General features: G+C 39.6%; 1 protein-coding gene across 1 annotated transcript in view; it reads right to left on the reverse strand.

Moving 5' to 3' along the window:
* Window positions 1–13,736, reverse strand: part of PCLO (piccolo presynaptic cytomatrix protein) — a 470,221-nt gene that overhangs the window by 92,021 nt on the left and 364,464 nt on the right. The window contains exons 12-14 of the mRNA XM_067564601.1: window positions 8,640–8,748; window positions 7,932–7,999; window positions 7,000–7,211 (exon numbers count right to left, since the gene is read on the reverse strand). Of these exons, the coding sequence (XP_067420702.1) occupies window positions 7,000–7,211; window positions 7,932–7,999; window positions 8,640–8,748 (389 nt within the window). The remainder of the gene's footprint in view (window positions 1–6,999; window positions 7,212–7,931; window positions 8,000–8,639; window positions 8,749–13,736) is intronic.

Consider the following 13,736-nt stretch of genomic DNA (forward strand, 5'->3'; position numbering starts at 1 on the left):
ATTGCAGTGGCAGTTCTACATTAATATGACTCCTCTTGCTGTGCTAAGGTCATGTTATAAAACATATCTTGTGGCTACTGCATTCCTCAAAGGATCAAAGAGAATTTGCCAGTGCATTGAAAAGCAACAGTTCAAGATTAGATCTAGAGCAAGAGCTGGAGCTCTGGGTTGTGTATATGTTGAATCATGCCTAAGAGCTGGTCTACACTTACCTCCGAGATTCGGCAGCAGTTGACCGGAGTTACACATGTGATGCAAAGAACTTGCGTAACTCCCGTCGACTTCTCTGCTTCCCTTCTGCATGCCATGTTCACTGCACTGCACCAACGGGAACAGTGTTCCCATTGACACAGCGCTACACCACTTGAGAAGGTGGTCTTAATACGGCGATTTCTGGATCGACTGAATGGGTCTTCACTGACCTCTCAGTTGATCCAGAGAAATCGATCTGACGGCGGCGAATTTGCCACCGTCAGTGAAGACAGAGTAGTGCAATGTCCTTTCCTCTCTGGGTGCACTAAATGGGAGCAGTTCCCTAGCCTCCTTGTGTATAGGGATTAGTGCTGGTTGGAAAAATTCAGATGCAAAATTCTGTTTTGTCGGAATTTGCCAATATGTCAAAATTGAAATGTTCTGCCGAGATGGTTCAATTGCAGTGAAACTCCAACGGAAACTAGATAGGAGTCTGATGGAACCTAGCCTAGTTTCCTGCCAGCTTACACACTCAGATCCTCAGCAGCACACCAGGCAGAGAGCCAAGATCCTGGAAGCTCCGGTTCCCAAGCTCTCATGGCTCCTTGGCAGCCTGGGTTCCTAGGATCCCTGGTGCCCAGATAGCCCACCAGACAGACTGCCTTGGAGTCAGGGGACCCATGGCTTCGCTCTGCTTCACAAAAAATCTTGAATCAGCATGAAACCACATTTTGCAATTTCAAAATTTTCCACAAAATGGAATTTAATTTCTCCACCCAGGTCCAGTAAGGGCTGCAATTGCTGCTGGACCTTGGTAAGGGTAACTTAAATAGGGTGGGGATGAAGGAAAAACCTCTTTGTTCTCTTTCCCACCTCTGCACAAGGGATAGGCCCAATCTGGCCCAATGTGTTCAACCTAAAAAATATTAAAACATTCTGCAGGAACTAGAGATGGATTCAATGCCTAACCCCTTCATTGAAATGTTGTAGTTGAGGGCAATCTCTAATAGGAACATAGGAATTTTTTGATGCAGGCTTGTACACAGTGTTTGGAGGAATACCCCACTCTCCTCACCACATTAATGTCACATGAATAAGTGCCATGGGGAAACACATCTTCTTGCCCCCACATGGTTGTGCGTTACGAGAGTATTGAGAATTGGCGACTCTTGTAATTTTTTTCCTATGGCTAATGAAGCAGCAGAGGCTACTGTCACACATCTGGTATGTGTCAAATCCTTTTTAGAATCATACAAAGTGATTGTCCTCATTGCCCTGTGGAATAATTATAAAAGTAATTAAACGTTACATAACAAATTCCTGTTATTCAGTATAAATTTATTGTCTACACATTTCATCAAGTTTCTTTTTGTTATTTTATTAGAAGACTAAATCATTTAAGTTAAATAAGTCTGTTAAATAGGACTCTGGAGACCTGGGTTCTATTCTCAGCTGCCTCAGTGGATTACTGGGTAACCTTGGGTAATTTACTTCATCTGCCAGTGCCTCAGTTTCCCCATCTGTAAAATGTGTGTAATGATGCCCTCTTTGTAAAGGGATCTGAGATCTACCTAGCTAGTATTTATTATTATAATAAATGGGCTTCTCATCTAATTCTATACTCCTATGATATCTCCTCTTACTCTTCTTCTTTACACGCTAAACAGTGCTAGGGCCAAATTCGCTGATGATATAAGTGGGCCTAACTCCACTGACTTCTGTAGTGGTTACACCACCAGCAAAATGAATCCTAGTTTTTTTCCAGTTTGCTCTTTTTTGAAGCATCTCAACTCTAGTTGTTTTCATTGCCCTGTTTAGCCTTTCTTATTTCTGCAGTGCTCTTTTTGAGATGAGGTTACCAAAAATAAATGAAATATTCAGGCTAAAGACAAACCATCAATTTATATACAGACAAAATCATATTTTCTATATTGGTCCCTGCGTTCTTAATGCAGCCTGTTGGATTGCCAGTGCATATTGAGCCATCTTCTTTGTTGTATTCTCTATCTTGACTCCTAGGTCTTTATCTCTAAATGTTACAGCTGTTTCAGAATCCATCAATGAGTACAAACTATTAAGAAGTTTTCCTTGCAATGTGTATTGGCCTTGCATTTGCTTACATCAAATTTAATCCATAGTCATAGTGCCTAGTTCTGCAGAACTCTGCTCCTTTGTGCTGCATGGTGAAGATGGGAACAAAGGGTCTGGAAGACGGGTAGGAAGCAGATATGACACAAAGAAGTGGGAGAGTAGTGCAAATGTGTTACCATCCATGTAGATGGTGGGGAATGGGGAGCATATGCTCTTTGAGATGTGGTCCTCACAAAAAATAGTAAATTCCTACTGGAAATGTGCATGGAAGTAACTGATGCTCCTTGCTGCATTAACTCCCTTCTCTCAGAGAAGTGGTTAAAGAACAGTGGAGGAGACAAAAGCATCACAGCTTCTGAATGAGATCTAATACCTAAGAGATGTTGACCCAAGAAGCAGACTTGGCGGACTGATACATAGGGATGAATCCATTTTTAAGTGGACCATGTTGCATCTATGGTAAATTGCTCTGTTCCCTCCACACGGCCATAACACCCTCCTCACAAACCACGAGAATTTGTAAACTCCCATTCCCTTCCTATCTGTGCTCCTCAACAGAGGTGTGTTCAAGCTTTCCTTACCAGACTCCTGAACATCTCCTATGATGCACTGCAGTGATGGGACTCCCACGATTCCCCACAAAGCTCAGTCAGAAGAATGTGGGAGTGCATCATGGGAAATGTAGTCCAGCCAAGCAGCCTAGCCCATAGGAGAGAATGGGACATGAAGCACCTGAACCACAATTCCCACGGGGCACCACAGTATCATAAGCAGATGCAGTTTAATGTTGAACTGACTGAAAACAAAATGTTTCAGGTTAGCTCAACAAACTGAAGTATTTTGATTCAGGTAAAACTTACCTGAAATATTTCCTTTAGATTTCCCCCAATGGAAAATCAAGAAAAATTCCAGGGGAAAAGAATCCATGGAAAACCTTTGATTTTTTCGAAACTGCACTTTCTGACAAAAAATCATTTCAGTGGAAAATTTCTGACCAGCTCTTCTAGGAGCTTACAAACCCCTTTAATGTGAGCAATTCGGGAGACAACTGCTAAACTACACCAGACCTATGAGTTTATAAACTGTTCCAAGTCCCAACTGAATTGTCGAAGTTGCAAATATGGATAGCAAACAACTTCTACCACTCAACCTTTTAAAAAAATACTCAAAGACACTATTGAGTAAAATTCACTTCTTAATTCATGGTCTGTGCATCATTTAAACCCCATTTAAGTCCTCAGAACAGGATTTAAATGGTTCATAACAATAGCTATACTGGGTCAGACCAACGGTCCATCTAGCCCACCATCCTGTCTTCAACAGTGTCCAGTGCCAAGTGCTTCAGAGCGAATGAACAGAACAGGGCAATTATTGAATGATCCATCCCCTGTCATCTAGTCCCAGTTACTGTCACTTCACAGGCCATGTACTAGCCCTCAGCAAAGGGATTAATTTTACTCATTGATAGCTTAGGGCAAGTTTTCATGGGATGGTGCTTAAAAAGGCTGAGCTCTATCTTCCCTCGAGCAGATAAGACTGGTTAACTGAGTTGCAATGCTGCTGGAAAACAGATACAAGATATTCTAGGGTAGATGCAGACTTACATTGCAAAACTTAGAAACTAAAAAATGTCAGGGCTGATTCATCACAAATACTGGGTGAAAAGAAAAATTCTCTTCTGTCAGGAAACATCATTTGATAAACTTTAGGCTGAAAGTGGAATCTGGGGCAGGTTGTTCAAACTGAACTTATAATGCAAAGCAATTTACACCTTTAACTAAGAAGTCACTATGGCTCCACAACGTGTATCTGCAAAAATACTCATACACTATATGAAACATTATAAATTCCTCCGTAATGCTTTAACAATTTTACAGCTTTTTAAAATTATCCTCATTTATTTGTTTAGGCCCTGATTCAGCAAGACACTTTAATTTAAATATTCAAGTAGGGGGTTTTTTAAGTCGGTTGAAATGTCACTCTGTGGGACTGTCCACATGCTTAAAGTTAGGCATGTGATCAAGTATCTTGCTGAATCAGGGCATTAATAAAGAATAATTTGGCAAAAGAAAAAGCAACTCACTGCTGCTTCAATGGGAATTAGGAACTCTAAGGACTTAGAAAGTCGCCTATTCTTCTTCAAAAGACTAAGAAAATTGTTCCTGAAGAACATTTATAGCCAGATGCCTAGTATCCGGCATGTAATCTGGACTGCAACATGATTGTGCATCAGTTTAGAAAAGAAACAGACAAGACGTAGCCCATTCATGGCTCAACTCCCTTCTCTGCAGCATCGTTTAATTTCTTTTGTTACATTTCTTTTTCCATATAAGAGCTGGTGCTTTGTAATGCTGTCACACTTGCCAGGGAAGGTTGTCATTACTGTGATGGGGAGCTCCTGTAATGCCAGGCTCTGATGTTATGCTCTATCACTCTCCATGGTAATGGGACAAAGTATTAAATGTGAGGGAATCTGCATTACAGAATATCAAAGAGATTCTACATCAGTTCTGGAGTACATCAAATGTGCTATACAAAAACCTTTAAGCAGAAGATTTTATTTGCTAGGAATATGATCACTACCAAAAAGAAGACCAGTCTGGAACATTTAGGCTGTCATGAAACTTTTGCAAATGTGATGGATCAAGGTTGTAGTCTGAGTGCCAATGTCATAAATCAAAAGTGGAATGGAGCTCCAAATTTCATGAGTTATAACACTGTGATTTAACAGATCTCAGTACAGTTATGTTCTGTAGATCAAGAAACGGAAGCCAGGTATATCAGTGATAGGCATGATTATTATATAGGGAATACATACTTTTGGATATGATATGCAGAAAAAAGAGAGGATTTGTAATTACTTAATCTTCTTCATGTGACTGCCAACACCCCTTTTATTTAATTTTTATGAAATTTGTAAAACAATAATGCACATTGGATTGATTTTCCTTTGTGAAACGTTATGTGTTTTATATGTGCCTTATTGGCATGTACTAGCTTATGTTTAGCCCATCTATGGGATTTCTGGCCAGTATCTCTCAGTTAAGGAATAAATATAGTAGGAGGTCAAATTTTAAGGACAATAATTCACAAACTAGAGTGGCTAACAAATAGGGGAAGGCTCTTATCTACAAGACACACAATTTTCTGAGGATCTGGACAAAGACTATAGAACTCACTGCCACATCAAATATAAAGGATCACCACAAAAGGCATAACCTATCTCACTGATGCAGCTTTCCCACAGCAGCTCTCTAATTATAAGTCTGAGCTTGTTCCTGCTGGGATAGCTGGATGAGAGAGAGAAAGAGATTCATGTGTTCACCTCTCATGGAAGGTACTTAGATCCACAATGATTTATTTAGATTGTAAGCTCCTTGAGGCAGGAACCATCTTTTTTCTGTGTTAATACAGCGCTGCACAATGGGGTCCTGATTCATACCCAGGGCTCCTACATGCTACCACAGAACGAATAAATAATAATAATGGGAGACCTTACAAAATCCTATACAGAGATCTAAATATAGAAAGGCAGTGCACTGCTTTCACATTTGGAACACTCCTTAATGTTTAGCTTTTCCCTATATTATAAATGATGATAACCTCCTTTAGAAAAGACTTGAGCATTCTTTCTTGCAAATTGCACAAAAAGTGCAGGCGTTGCAACATTGATTTCTATTGCAGGCAACAAATCTTTTGATGAAAATCTAGGGAAGTGATACATAAATTGATAGTCCTTTTTTCCAGCTTCCCATATGAAAAATATTGCTAATGCCTTTTGAATATGCGGTTGAACACATGGGTTCAGCTGAGAATTGGACAATATTTGACAAAGAAGATCTGAGGGTGCCGTTAATAACTAACGCATGGAAATGGGATAGTGAGAAAGACAGATCTTGATGTTAACATTCTTGTTACCTTTCTTCTTGGCACTCAAAGCAATTCTTATAGTTACTGCCACTATGATTATTTATCATTTATAACTTTTCAGCACTGTGCAAAACATAGTTAGTCTCCTCCTGTGTTTTTCTGGGTGAAATCCTGGCCCTTTGGGTATGTCCACATGGCAATTAAAAAGCCATGGCTGGCCCGTGTCAGCTGACTCGGGCCCCTGGGCTTGGGCTAAGGGGCTGTTTAATTGTAGTATAAACCTTTGGGCTCAGGTTGGGGCTTGGGCTCGAAGAACCTGCGAGGTCGGTCTGAACCTGCAGCATGAGTCTGAATGTCTACACTCTAGTTAAGCCGCCCCTTAGTCTAAGCTTCATGAACCTGAGTCAGCTGTGGGATTTTAATTGCAGTGTAGACAGACCCAATGAGATCCATGGGAGTTTTGGCTTCCTTAAAGCCAGTATTCCACACAGAGTATACAGGATAGTACATGAAAGACCAGAGATGGGATGAGTAGGACAATCTTTTTGCTAAAACACTCAAATTGGACTCAGGATATCTCGGTTCAATTCCTGTCTCTATCACAGACTGCCTGTGTGATCCTGGTTAAGTCATATCATCTTTGTGCCTCAGTTCCTCACCTATAAAATAGGAACAATTCGTCTTCGTCATGGGGGGTGTGCTGTGGGTAAATTCATTTACATGTGTGAGGCCCTCCTCCGTTGCTACAGGAGAGGGATCATGTCGGAAGAGAACTACTCACTTCTTGTGACCACTTCTTGTTTATTCACTGAACTGAGCAGCGTATCACAAGTGGAAGCATCTTACCTTGCTGCTGTGCCGTTTTTTGCTCACTGATGGTGAACCAGGCTGGCCAGGGCTGGGAACGGCACTGGAGGTGGCAGAGGGAGTGCCAGAATGGACATGAGATCCTTTCTCCACTGCTGAGGATGCAACCAAAGGGGACTGCTGTAGGGAAACCTTTTGGAGCTCCGCTGCCAGCTGCTTAGGATCGACCCCTGGGGACTTCGCCTTGTCTACTGGATTAAAGTAAAAGAGCTTTACATTGATAATTGCTAAATCATGCAGTCCTATGGTTATTCCAGCAGTGGATCAAAACACTAATCTTTAAAATAAATCAAAGTTGTCCAGATTGCCTGCTTTTATTTCCACTAATTGAAGATCTGACTCCAAATTTCAGTGCAAAAAGAATTTGAAGACAACAGGTCCCCCACTCTTCCTATTCAACACCGTGCCATCTAACTCCAGCTATCTCATAAACCCTCTAGAAGGAATCTTCTTTAGCCATGAAGTGGAATTCCCTTTTGCTACAGTAAGGTAATCGGCCAGATCTTCAGCTGCTGATTTACACCATATCTATAGCTTCTAGAACTCTTCCAGTTTTGTTGAGAACCCGTACTTTGGTATAACAACAGTTAATCCAACATTTTTGTTTAAATAACCAAATAATAAATTCAAGTCACTGCTGAGCAAATTCATGCAAAAAGAAAAGGACTAAGAAAGGATATGAGCACGAAAGAGACTCCAAAGTCTGGAATGGAAGACTTCATAAGCTAATCAGAGCAGAGAACATTTATTTTTATGCAATTTAGGAACTAAAGTCACATACCAGACATTTCATGAGGTTCTGTTATGTGCTTAAAATGCAAATAAACTTTGCATATATCATTCATAATTTTCAACTGTGGTGCTTATGGCTATCCAGTCCATACATTTGAAAGCAATCTGCTTTCACCTACCAGCCTTTACTGGGTCATGCAGTTCCAAATGCTGTGGATTCTCAGAATCTGAGAGCATGTTGAGGTCCCTAAAGAAAGCAATGAGAAGCCTGAGACAAAAGAAACTCTTTCCTTATACCCTCGTTATTTTATTAAGTATATAAATGAGAAGTGATTAATGACAGAAAGCAGCTCCCAAGCATGGCCCCTTCTTAGCTGATACAAATTTGCAATGCCGTTAAAGTTAATGTGCTGAGAAAAATGATTATTTTAAGGTGAAATCTTTAATGGATTGAATGTAAGATTATATTGAAATACAAACATTTCTCATGGTGTTTAGATGAGTGTACAGCTTCCATCTTAATGTAACATGTTTCAACAGAAGTCATGGGAAGGCTAAATTCTTATCTCTTTACACTGGCCATCCCCAATGAATTCAATGGGATTGTACCTGTGTAATGAGAGCAGAATTTGTCCGGGAAAGGGAGACATCATTATTGATAAAAACATGATTAGCTAAAATCTCTTTTAACTCATCCCTTTGTTGTATTTTTAATGATTTATTACAGAACAAGGAAACCTCCAAAACTCACATTGAACTCATTTTCTAGTTATTTACACATATACAAATCCTCAAGGCTCGCAAAGGTTCCACCTTAACAATTGTAAATAAAAAAAAGCCATGAAAAGCCAAAAAAAATGGAAACAGAAAGATGGGGAAAAACTCACAGTCTTACACATATTTCTGCTTCCCCACTCTGTTGACTAATGATACTCTGGACTTCTTCATAAGTTCTTGCAGTCAAGGGGATGCCATTCCATTCCAACACCTGCATTCCTAGGATGGCAAAATATAATGGGTGAAAAACTGTTGCTACATGACCTAGTCTTTAACTGGGCATCAGATACTCAGAGAGCTTAACGTGCATGATTTAATGTGACATTCAGAAAATCTATTGTAAATGGTTTGGTACATTACGTTACCAAACCCCTTTCACTGCACACTGGCAAGATTAATAAATGTTATGATGCCATCAGCCAACTTGTATGAGTAAGTTAGCAGCTGAATGCCCTCTGGGCTTGTTCGTGCACCCTGCATAAAATGTTTTGTCTGGTTGCATGATATTGAAATGTTTTTAGAACATCAAAATACATGTACACTGGCCAGTGTATTAAAGAAATCACCATTCTATATATCAGACATTTCCTGGCGAACTAACATCTGTGAAGGCTTGCGCTGACTCTCCTAGGTTGCTGGCAAACAGCTGCTGTGGTTAGAAGTGCAACAGCAATGGCCTAGCTTTTGGGTAGAGATTTGCAAATGCTGGCCAAAGACCAAAGACTTACTATGGAATAATGCCATGAGCTGGCCCATTGAATTCACAGTAGTGAGCATTACGCAGGATCAAGCCCCCAATTAGTTATTTGGAGTCCCGTAACCTAATCAGATGAGAAATCTTATTTGGCTACAGTGAGCTCTTTTAGGAGCAGTCACTCACATGAGTAACGCCAATTAGGTCAACTTCTCACCAATGTAAGGGTTTCAAAATTCAGCTCTTGAGCTGTGGAAGGAAGAGGTTCTTAACAGATCAAGTTCCGAAATACTTAATGTCACACTAAAATCAATGAGTAAAAATCTTAAAACCACATCATTTTCACAGCAAGAAAACCACAATCACTTGGCTTGTTACCACTTACACAGATAAAATTGAGTCTTCAAATGGGCTTTATGGTTATTTTGAGAATCCTGTGCTGTTGTATATAACAAATGGGAAAAAAATAAAGTAAAACATAGTGACAAACTCATAAACAAATGAAAACACATTAAGTAAAATATAATGTTACATGCTTGTGCAGGAGAAGGAATTAATTTATACATTGCTGAAAAAGTGAGAAAAAATGTAAGTATCACACTACATTGTACCACGTTTCCCCAGGATACCGCTCTCTGGGATATGAAATACCAAATTTCCTCATGCCTTTGTCAGCAAGAATTTTGTGTCATTTAGTGTCACGGCAATGAAAATACAAACAATGTAAGGAATGAATACAAAGTGAGGTTCAGAAGGCAGTGAAGCACATTTTTAATGCCAAAATAGTTTCACCTTTCTTTAAAATTAAACCCCTTTTCATTTATAAATTGTTGTTCAGGAGGACAATCTGGCTTTTGAAGAATCGCAAATAGTTGTTTTGCCATGTAGGGTGTAGATTTATAGAGTCTGATTCTAAACTTGCTTACACTGAAGTATATCAGGAGTAATTCTGATTGGAGTGATTAGAGTAACTCCTGATTTACTATGGTGTAAGTGCACAGTAGCATGCACACTGGTTTTATGGGGTTTCTGGAGGAGAGGGGAATAGAGTTATTTCCTCGTCTGGCTATATGACATTTTTTAAAGAAAGAACACAGAGGAAAATTGGGTGTCCTGCTGTTATAGCACATTGATTAGTTAAATACAATACAAAAAGCTAAAACCAGCACTTCCATACAGCAGCAAAGAGATAAAAGGAAAGAGCAAGGTGTTGGATGTTTGGGAAGATGAGTGGCATCCTGTTATAATGCAGGGAGTTTACTAACCAACGACATCCGCCTAACAGGCTAGAGAAAACTATGTATGTGGCTCAGCACCAAGTGCGACTCAGCAGAAAACAAGACAGAAAATTGCTCAAGCTTAGAGGGTCAGCAAGAAGACCCCATGTTCAATTCTATCTTATTATGTCTGGGCATGCGTCTGTCAGTATATCAATATCCCAGCTGAGCCAGCCTTTAGGTTGCACACCGAATTTTGCAATTGTTGTTAATGAAACCAAGATATGGCACAGTCACTTAAAGGAATGTTTTTAGCTAGGAAAATGTGTATCTGATCTGTTTCTACTCTCTTAATTATTTTCTAACTACTGCCCTTTTTCTTTGAGAAACTGGTACTATAGAATATCCTTTGAATGAATGCAGCCTCCTAAATGCAACAACAACAACAACAAAATGGCAATGAGATTGATAAGGATAAAAATGTCTCCTCTAGCACCATCTGTATGCAGCCTCCCACAGTTTCTGCCCATGCCAACTTTGTTTTCCAAATCCCCTAAAAAGTGTGAACATCGAATACAGTTTACAGGGTCTGGGTACAAGAAAATACATCCTGGGGACAGCTTGCGCTTTCCCCCGCACTATGGCTTTGATCCAAAGCCTGCTGAAATCTGTGAGGGTCTTCAGATCAAAACATATATCTATTTTCTTAATAACCATAGGCTTTTCTCTTCAGGGCTATGACTCCAATACAAAATTTATGCCAACAAAACCCTGGCTTTTACCATTTTTTCTTAAATAACAAACCTCAGCAGACCACCTCAAAACAGCCTTGATCTAGATCTAAGTTAAACAACTACTGCTGCTTTGATCTACAAAGGTGTTTGAAACATTAACTGCTGCCAGATATTTTTTTTTATTTAAATGAGGTTTTGATATAAAATGTATAATTTGTTTCCAGGTACAGACATTATGCAACAAACTTAATTACATTTTCAAATGCATAGAGGGTAGATATGAAAATATCATTTAATTCAGTGCATTTCAAACTCTGAGAAGCAAACTCAGCAAGGACTTTCCTCTCAGCAGTTCGTATTTTCAGTGCCATGTGACCACAAGGCATCTGTCTATCCATGTGGAATGCAAGCCTTTTCTTCCATTCAAAGGACAGGAGAAGAGTTAAAATCTTTCGGCCCCAGGGTGAGCATTATGAAACCAACCCACTCCACAGTGTGTCTCAGATAGGCACTTGGGATATATATACCTAGCTCTTATATAACACTTTTCAACCATAGATCTCAAAGCACTTTTCAAAGGTCGGCACTATCATCCCCATTAAACATATGGAAACATTAAGGCACAGAGAAGTGAAATGACTTGTCCAAGTTCACCCAGCAATCTGACAACACAGTTGGGAATAGATCCCAGGTTCATAGATTCATAAATTCTAAGAGCAGAAGGGACCATTATGATCATCTAGTCTGACCTGCTGTATAACACAGACCATAGAGCATCCCCAAAATAATTCCTAAAGCATATCTTTTAGAAAAACATCCAATCTGGATTTAAAAATTGTCAGTGATGGAGAATCCACCACGACCCTTGGTAAATTGTTCCAATGGTTAATTATTCTCACTGTTAAAAATTTACAACTTATTTCCAGTCTGAATTTGTCTAGCTTCAACTTCCAGCCATTGAATCATGTTATACCTTTCTGCGGTAGACTGAAGTGACCATTATTAAATATTTGTTCCCCATATTGGTACTTACAGATTCTCATCAAGTCACCCCTTAATCTTCTCTGTGTTAAGCTAAATAGACTGAGCACTCCATGTATCTATCACTATAAGGCATATTTTGTAATCCTTTAATCAGTCTCATGGTCTTCTCTGAAACCTCTCCAATTTATCAACATCCTTCTTGAATTGTGGGCAGCAAAACTGGACATAGTATTCAAATGGAAAAAATTTCAGAGAAAAAAATACAGAGGTAAAATAACCTCTCTACTCCTATGCAAGATTCCCCTATTTATGCATCCAGGATCACATTGGCTCATTTGGCCACAAAGTCACATTGGGAACTCATGTTAATTCACCATTATTCCAAATCTTTTTCAGAGTTACTGCTTCCAACGATAGGGTCTCCATTCTGTAAGTATGGCCCAGATGTTCCCAGAGGTAAACATTTACTTTTAGCCATATTAAAACATATATTTTTTGCTTGTACCCAGTTTATCAAGCGATCCAGATCGCTCTGAATCATTGACCTTTCCTCTTCAATATTTACCATTCCCCTAATTTTTGTATCATCTGCAAACCATTATCAGTGAAGATCGTATAATTTCTTCCACATCACTGATAAAAATGTTAAATAGCATTGGGTCAAGAACAGAACTCTGTGGGACCCCAATGAAAACAGACTTGCTCAGTGATGATTGCCAATGTACAGTTAGCTTTGAGATTTATCAGTTAGCCAGTTTTTAATCCATTTAATATGTGCTATATTGATTTAATATTGTTCTATATTTTTCAACAAAATGTCATGCAGTACCAAGTCAAACACCTTACTGAAGTCTAAGTATAATGGTCCCCATCAGTCTATCCATTAAGCTGTGCTACCCCATACACCTTCCCGCCATCATTAAATTGTGACTTTGCCACAACCACTAAACAAGGGGCAGTGTGTAGTGGCACTGCCAAACAAGCAGGCAAGGAACCAGACTGTGATACTAAGTGTCATAATCTGTGTCCTGATTCCCTCATCCTCCAGAGGGAGGTAATCTGTGCTAGCCCTATACCTAGTGAAGATTCCTGGCCCAACTCACCCTACATCATACACCATACACTTCCGGTATGTTGTTGCATAAGGAACCCCTATGAAGGCACACATATCCCCTGGACAGCTCCCCGAACCTTGGCTCCAGCCTGGTATACTGGAAATACAATGGCTTCACTGCTGGGATTCCCTCCAGACCATTGGAGTTTAGAGCAAGATTTGCCCTTATGTTCATCACCATGAGGAGGGCAGTTATTCAGAAGGGTAAATTATACCTACTTATGCCATCCTGGACTACTGCACCCCAGGTGAAATTTAATTTGACAGAAGACAAGAGGAAATACCACTCCTTGAAGTCCTTTGAGGTGCAACTCTCTGAATTATTTAAATTGGTCTATTTTGACATGAATATGTACTTGTCACTGATTCATCTGAGATCTTCTGTGTGTATGCCCCCAACTAGCTTTTGTGTTTCTGGGAGTAAGAGGAGAAAAATTTACATTGATTAAAAAAAAAATTAAAAT

Source organism: Emydura macquarii, unplaced genomic scaffold (genome assembly GCF_026122565.2).
Source record: "Emydura macquarii macquarii isolate MOO-44397 ecotype Brisbane River unplaced genomic scaffold, CSIRO-AGI_Emac_v2 contig_2636, whole genome shotgun sequence".
Lineage (NCBI taxonomy): Eukaryota > Metazoa > Chordata > Testudines > Chelidae > Emydura > Emydura macquarii.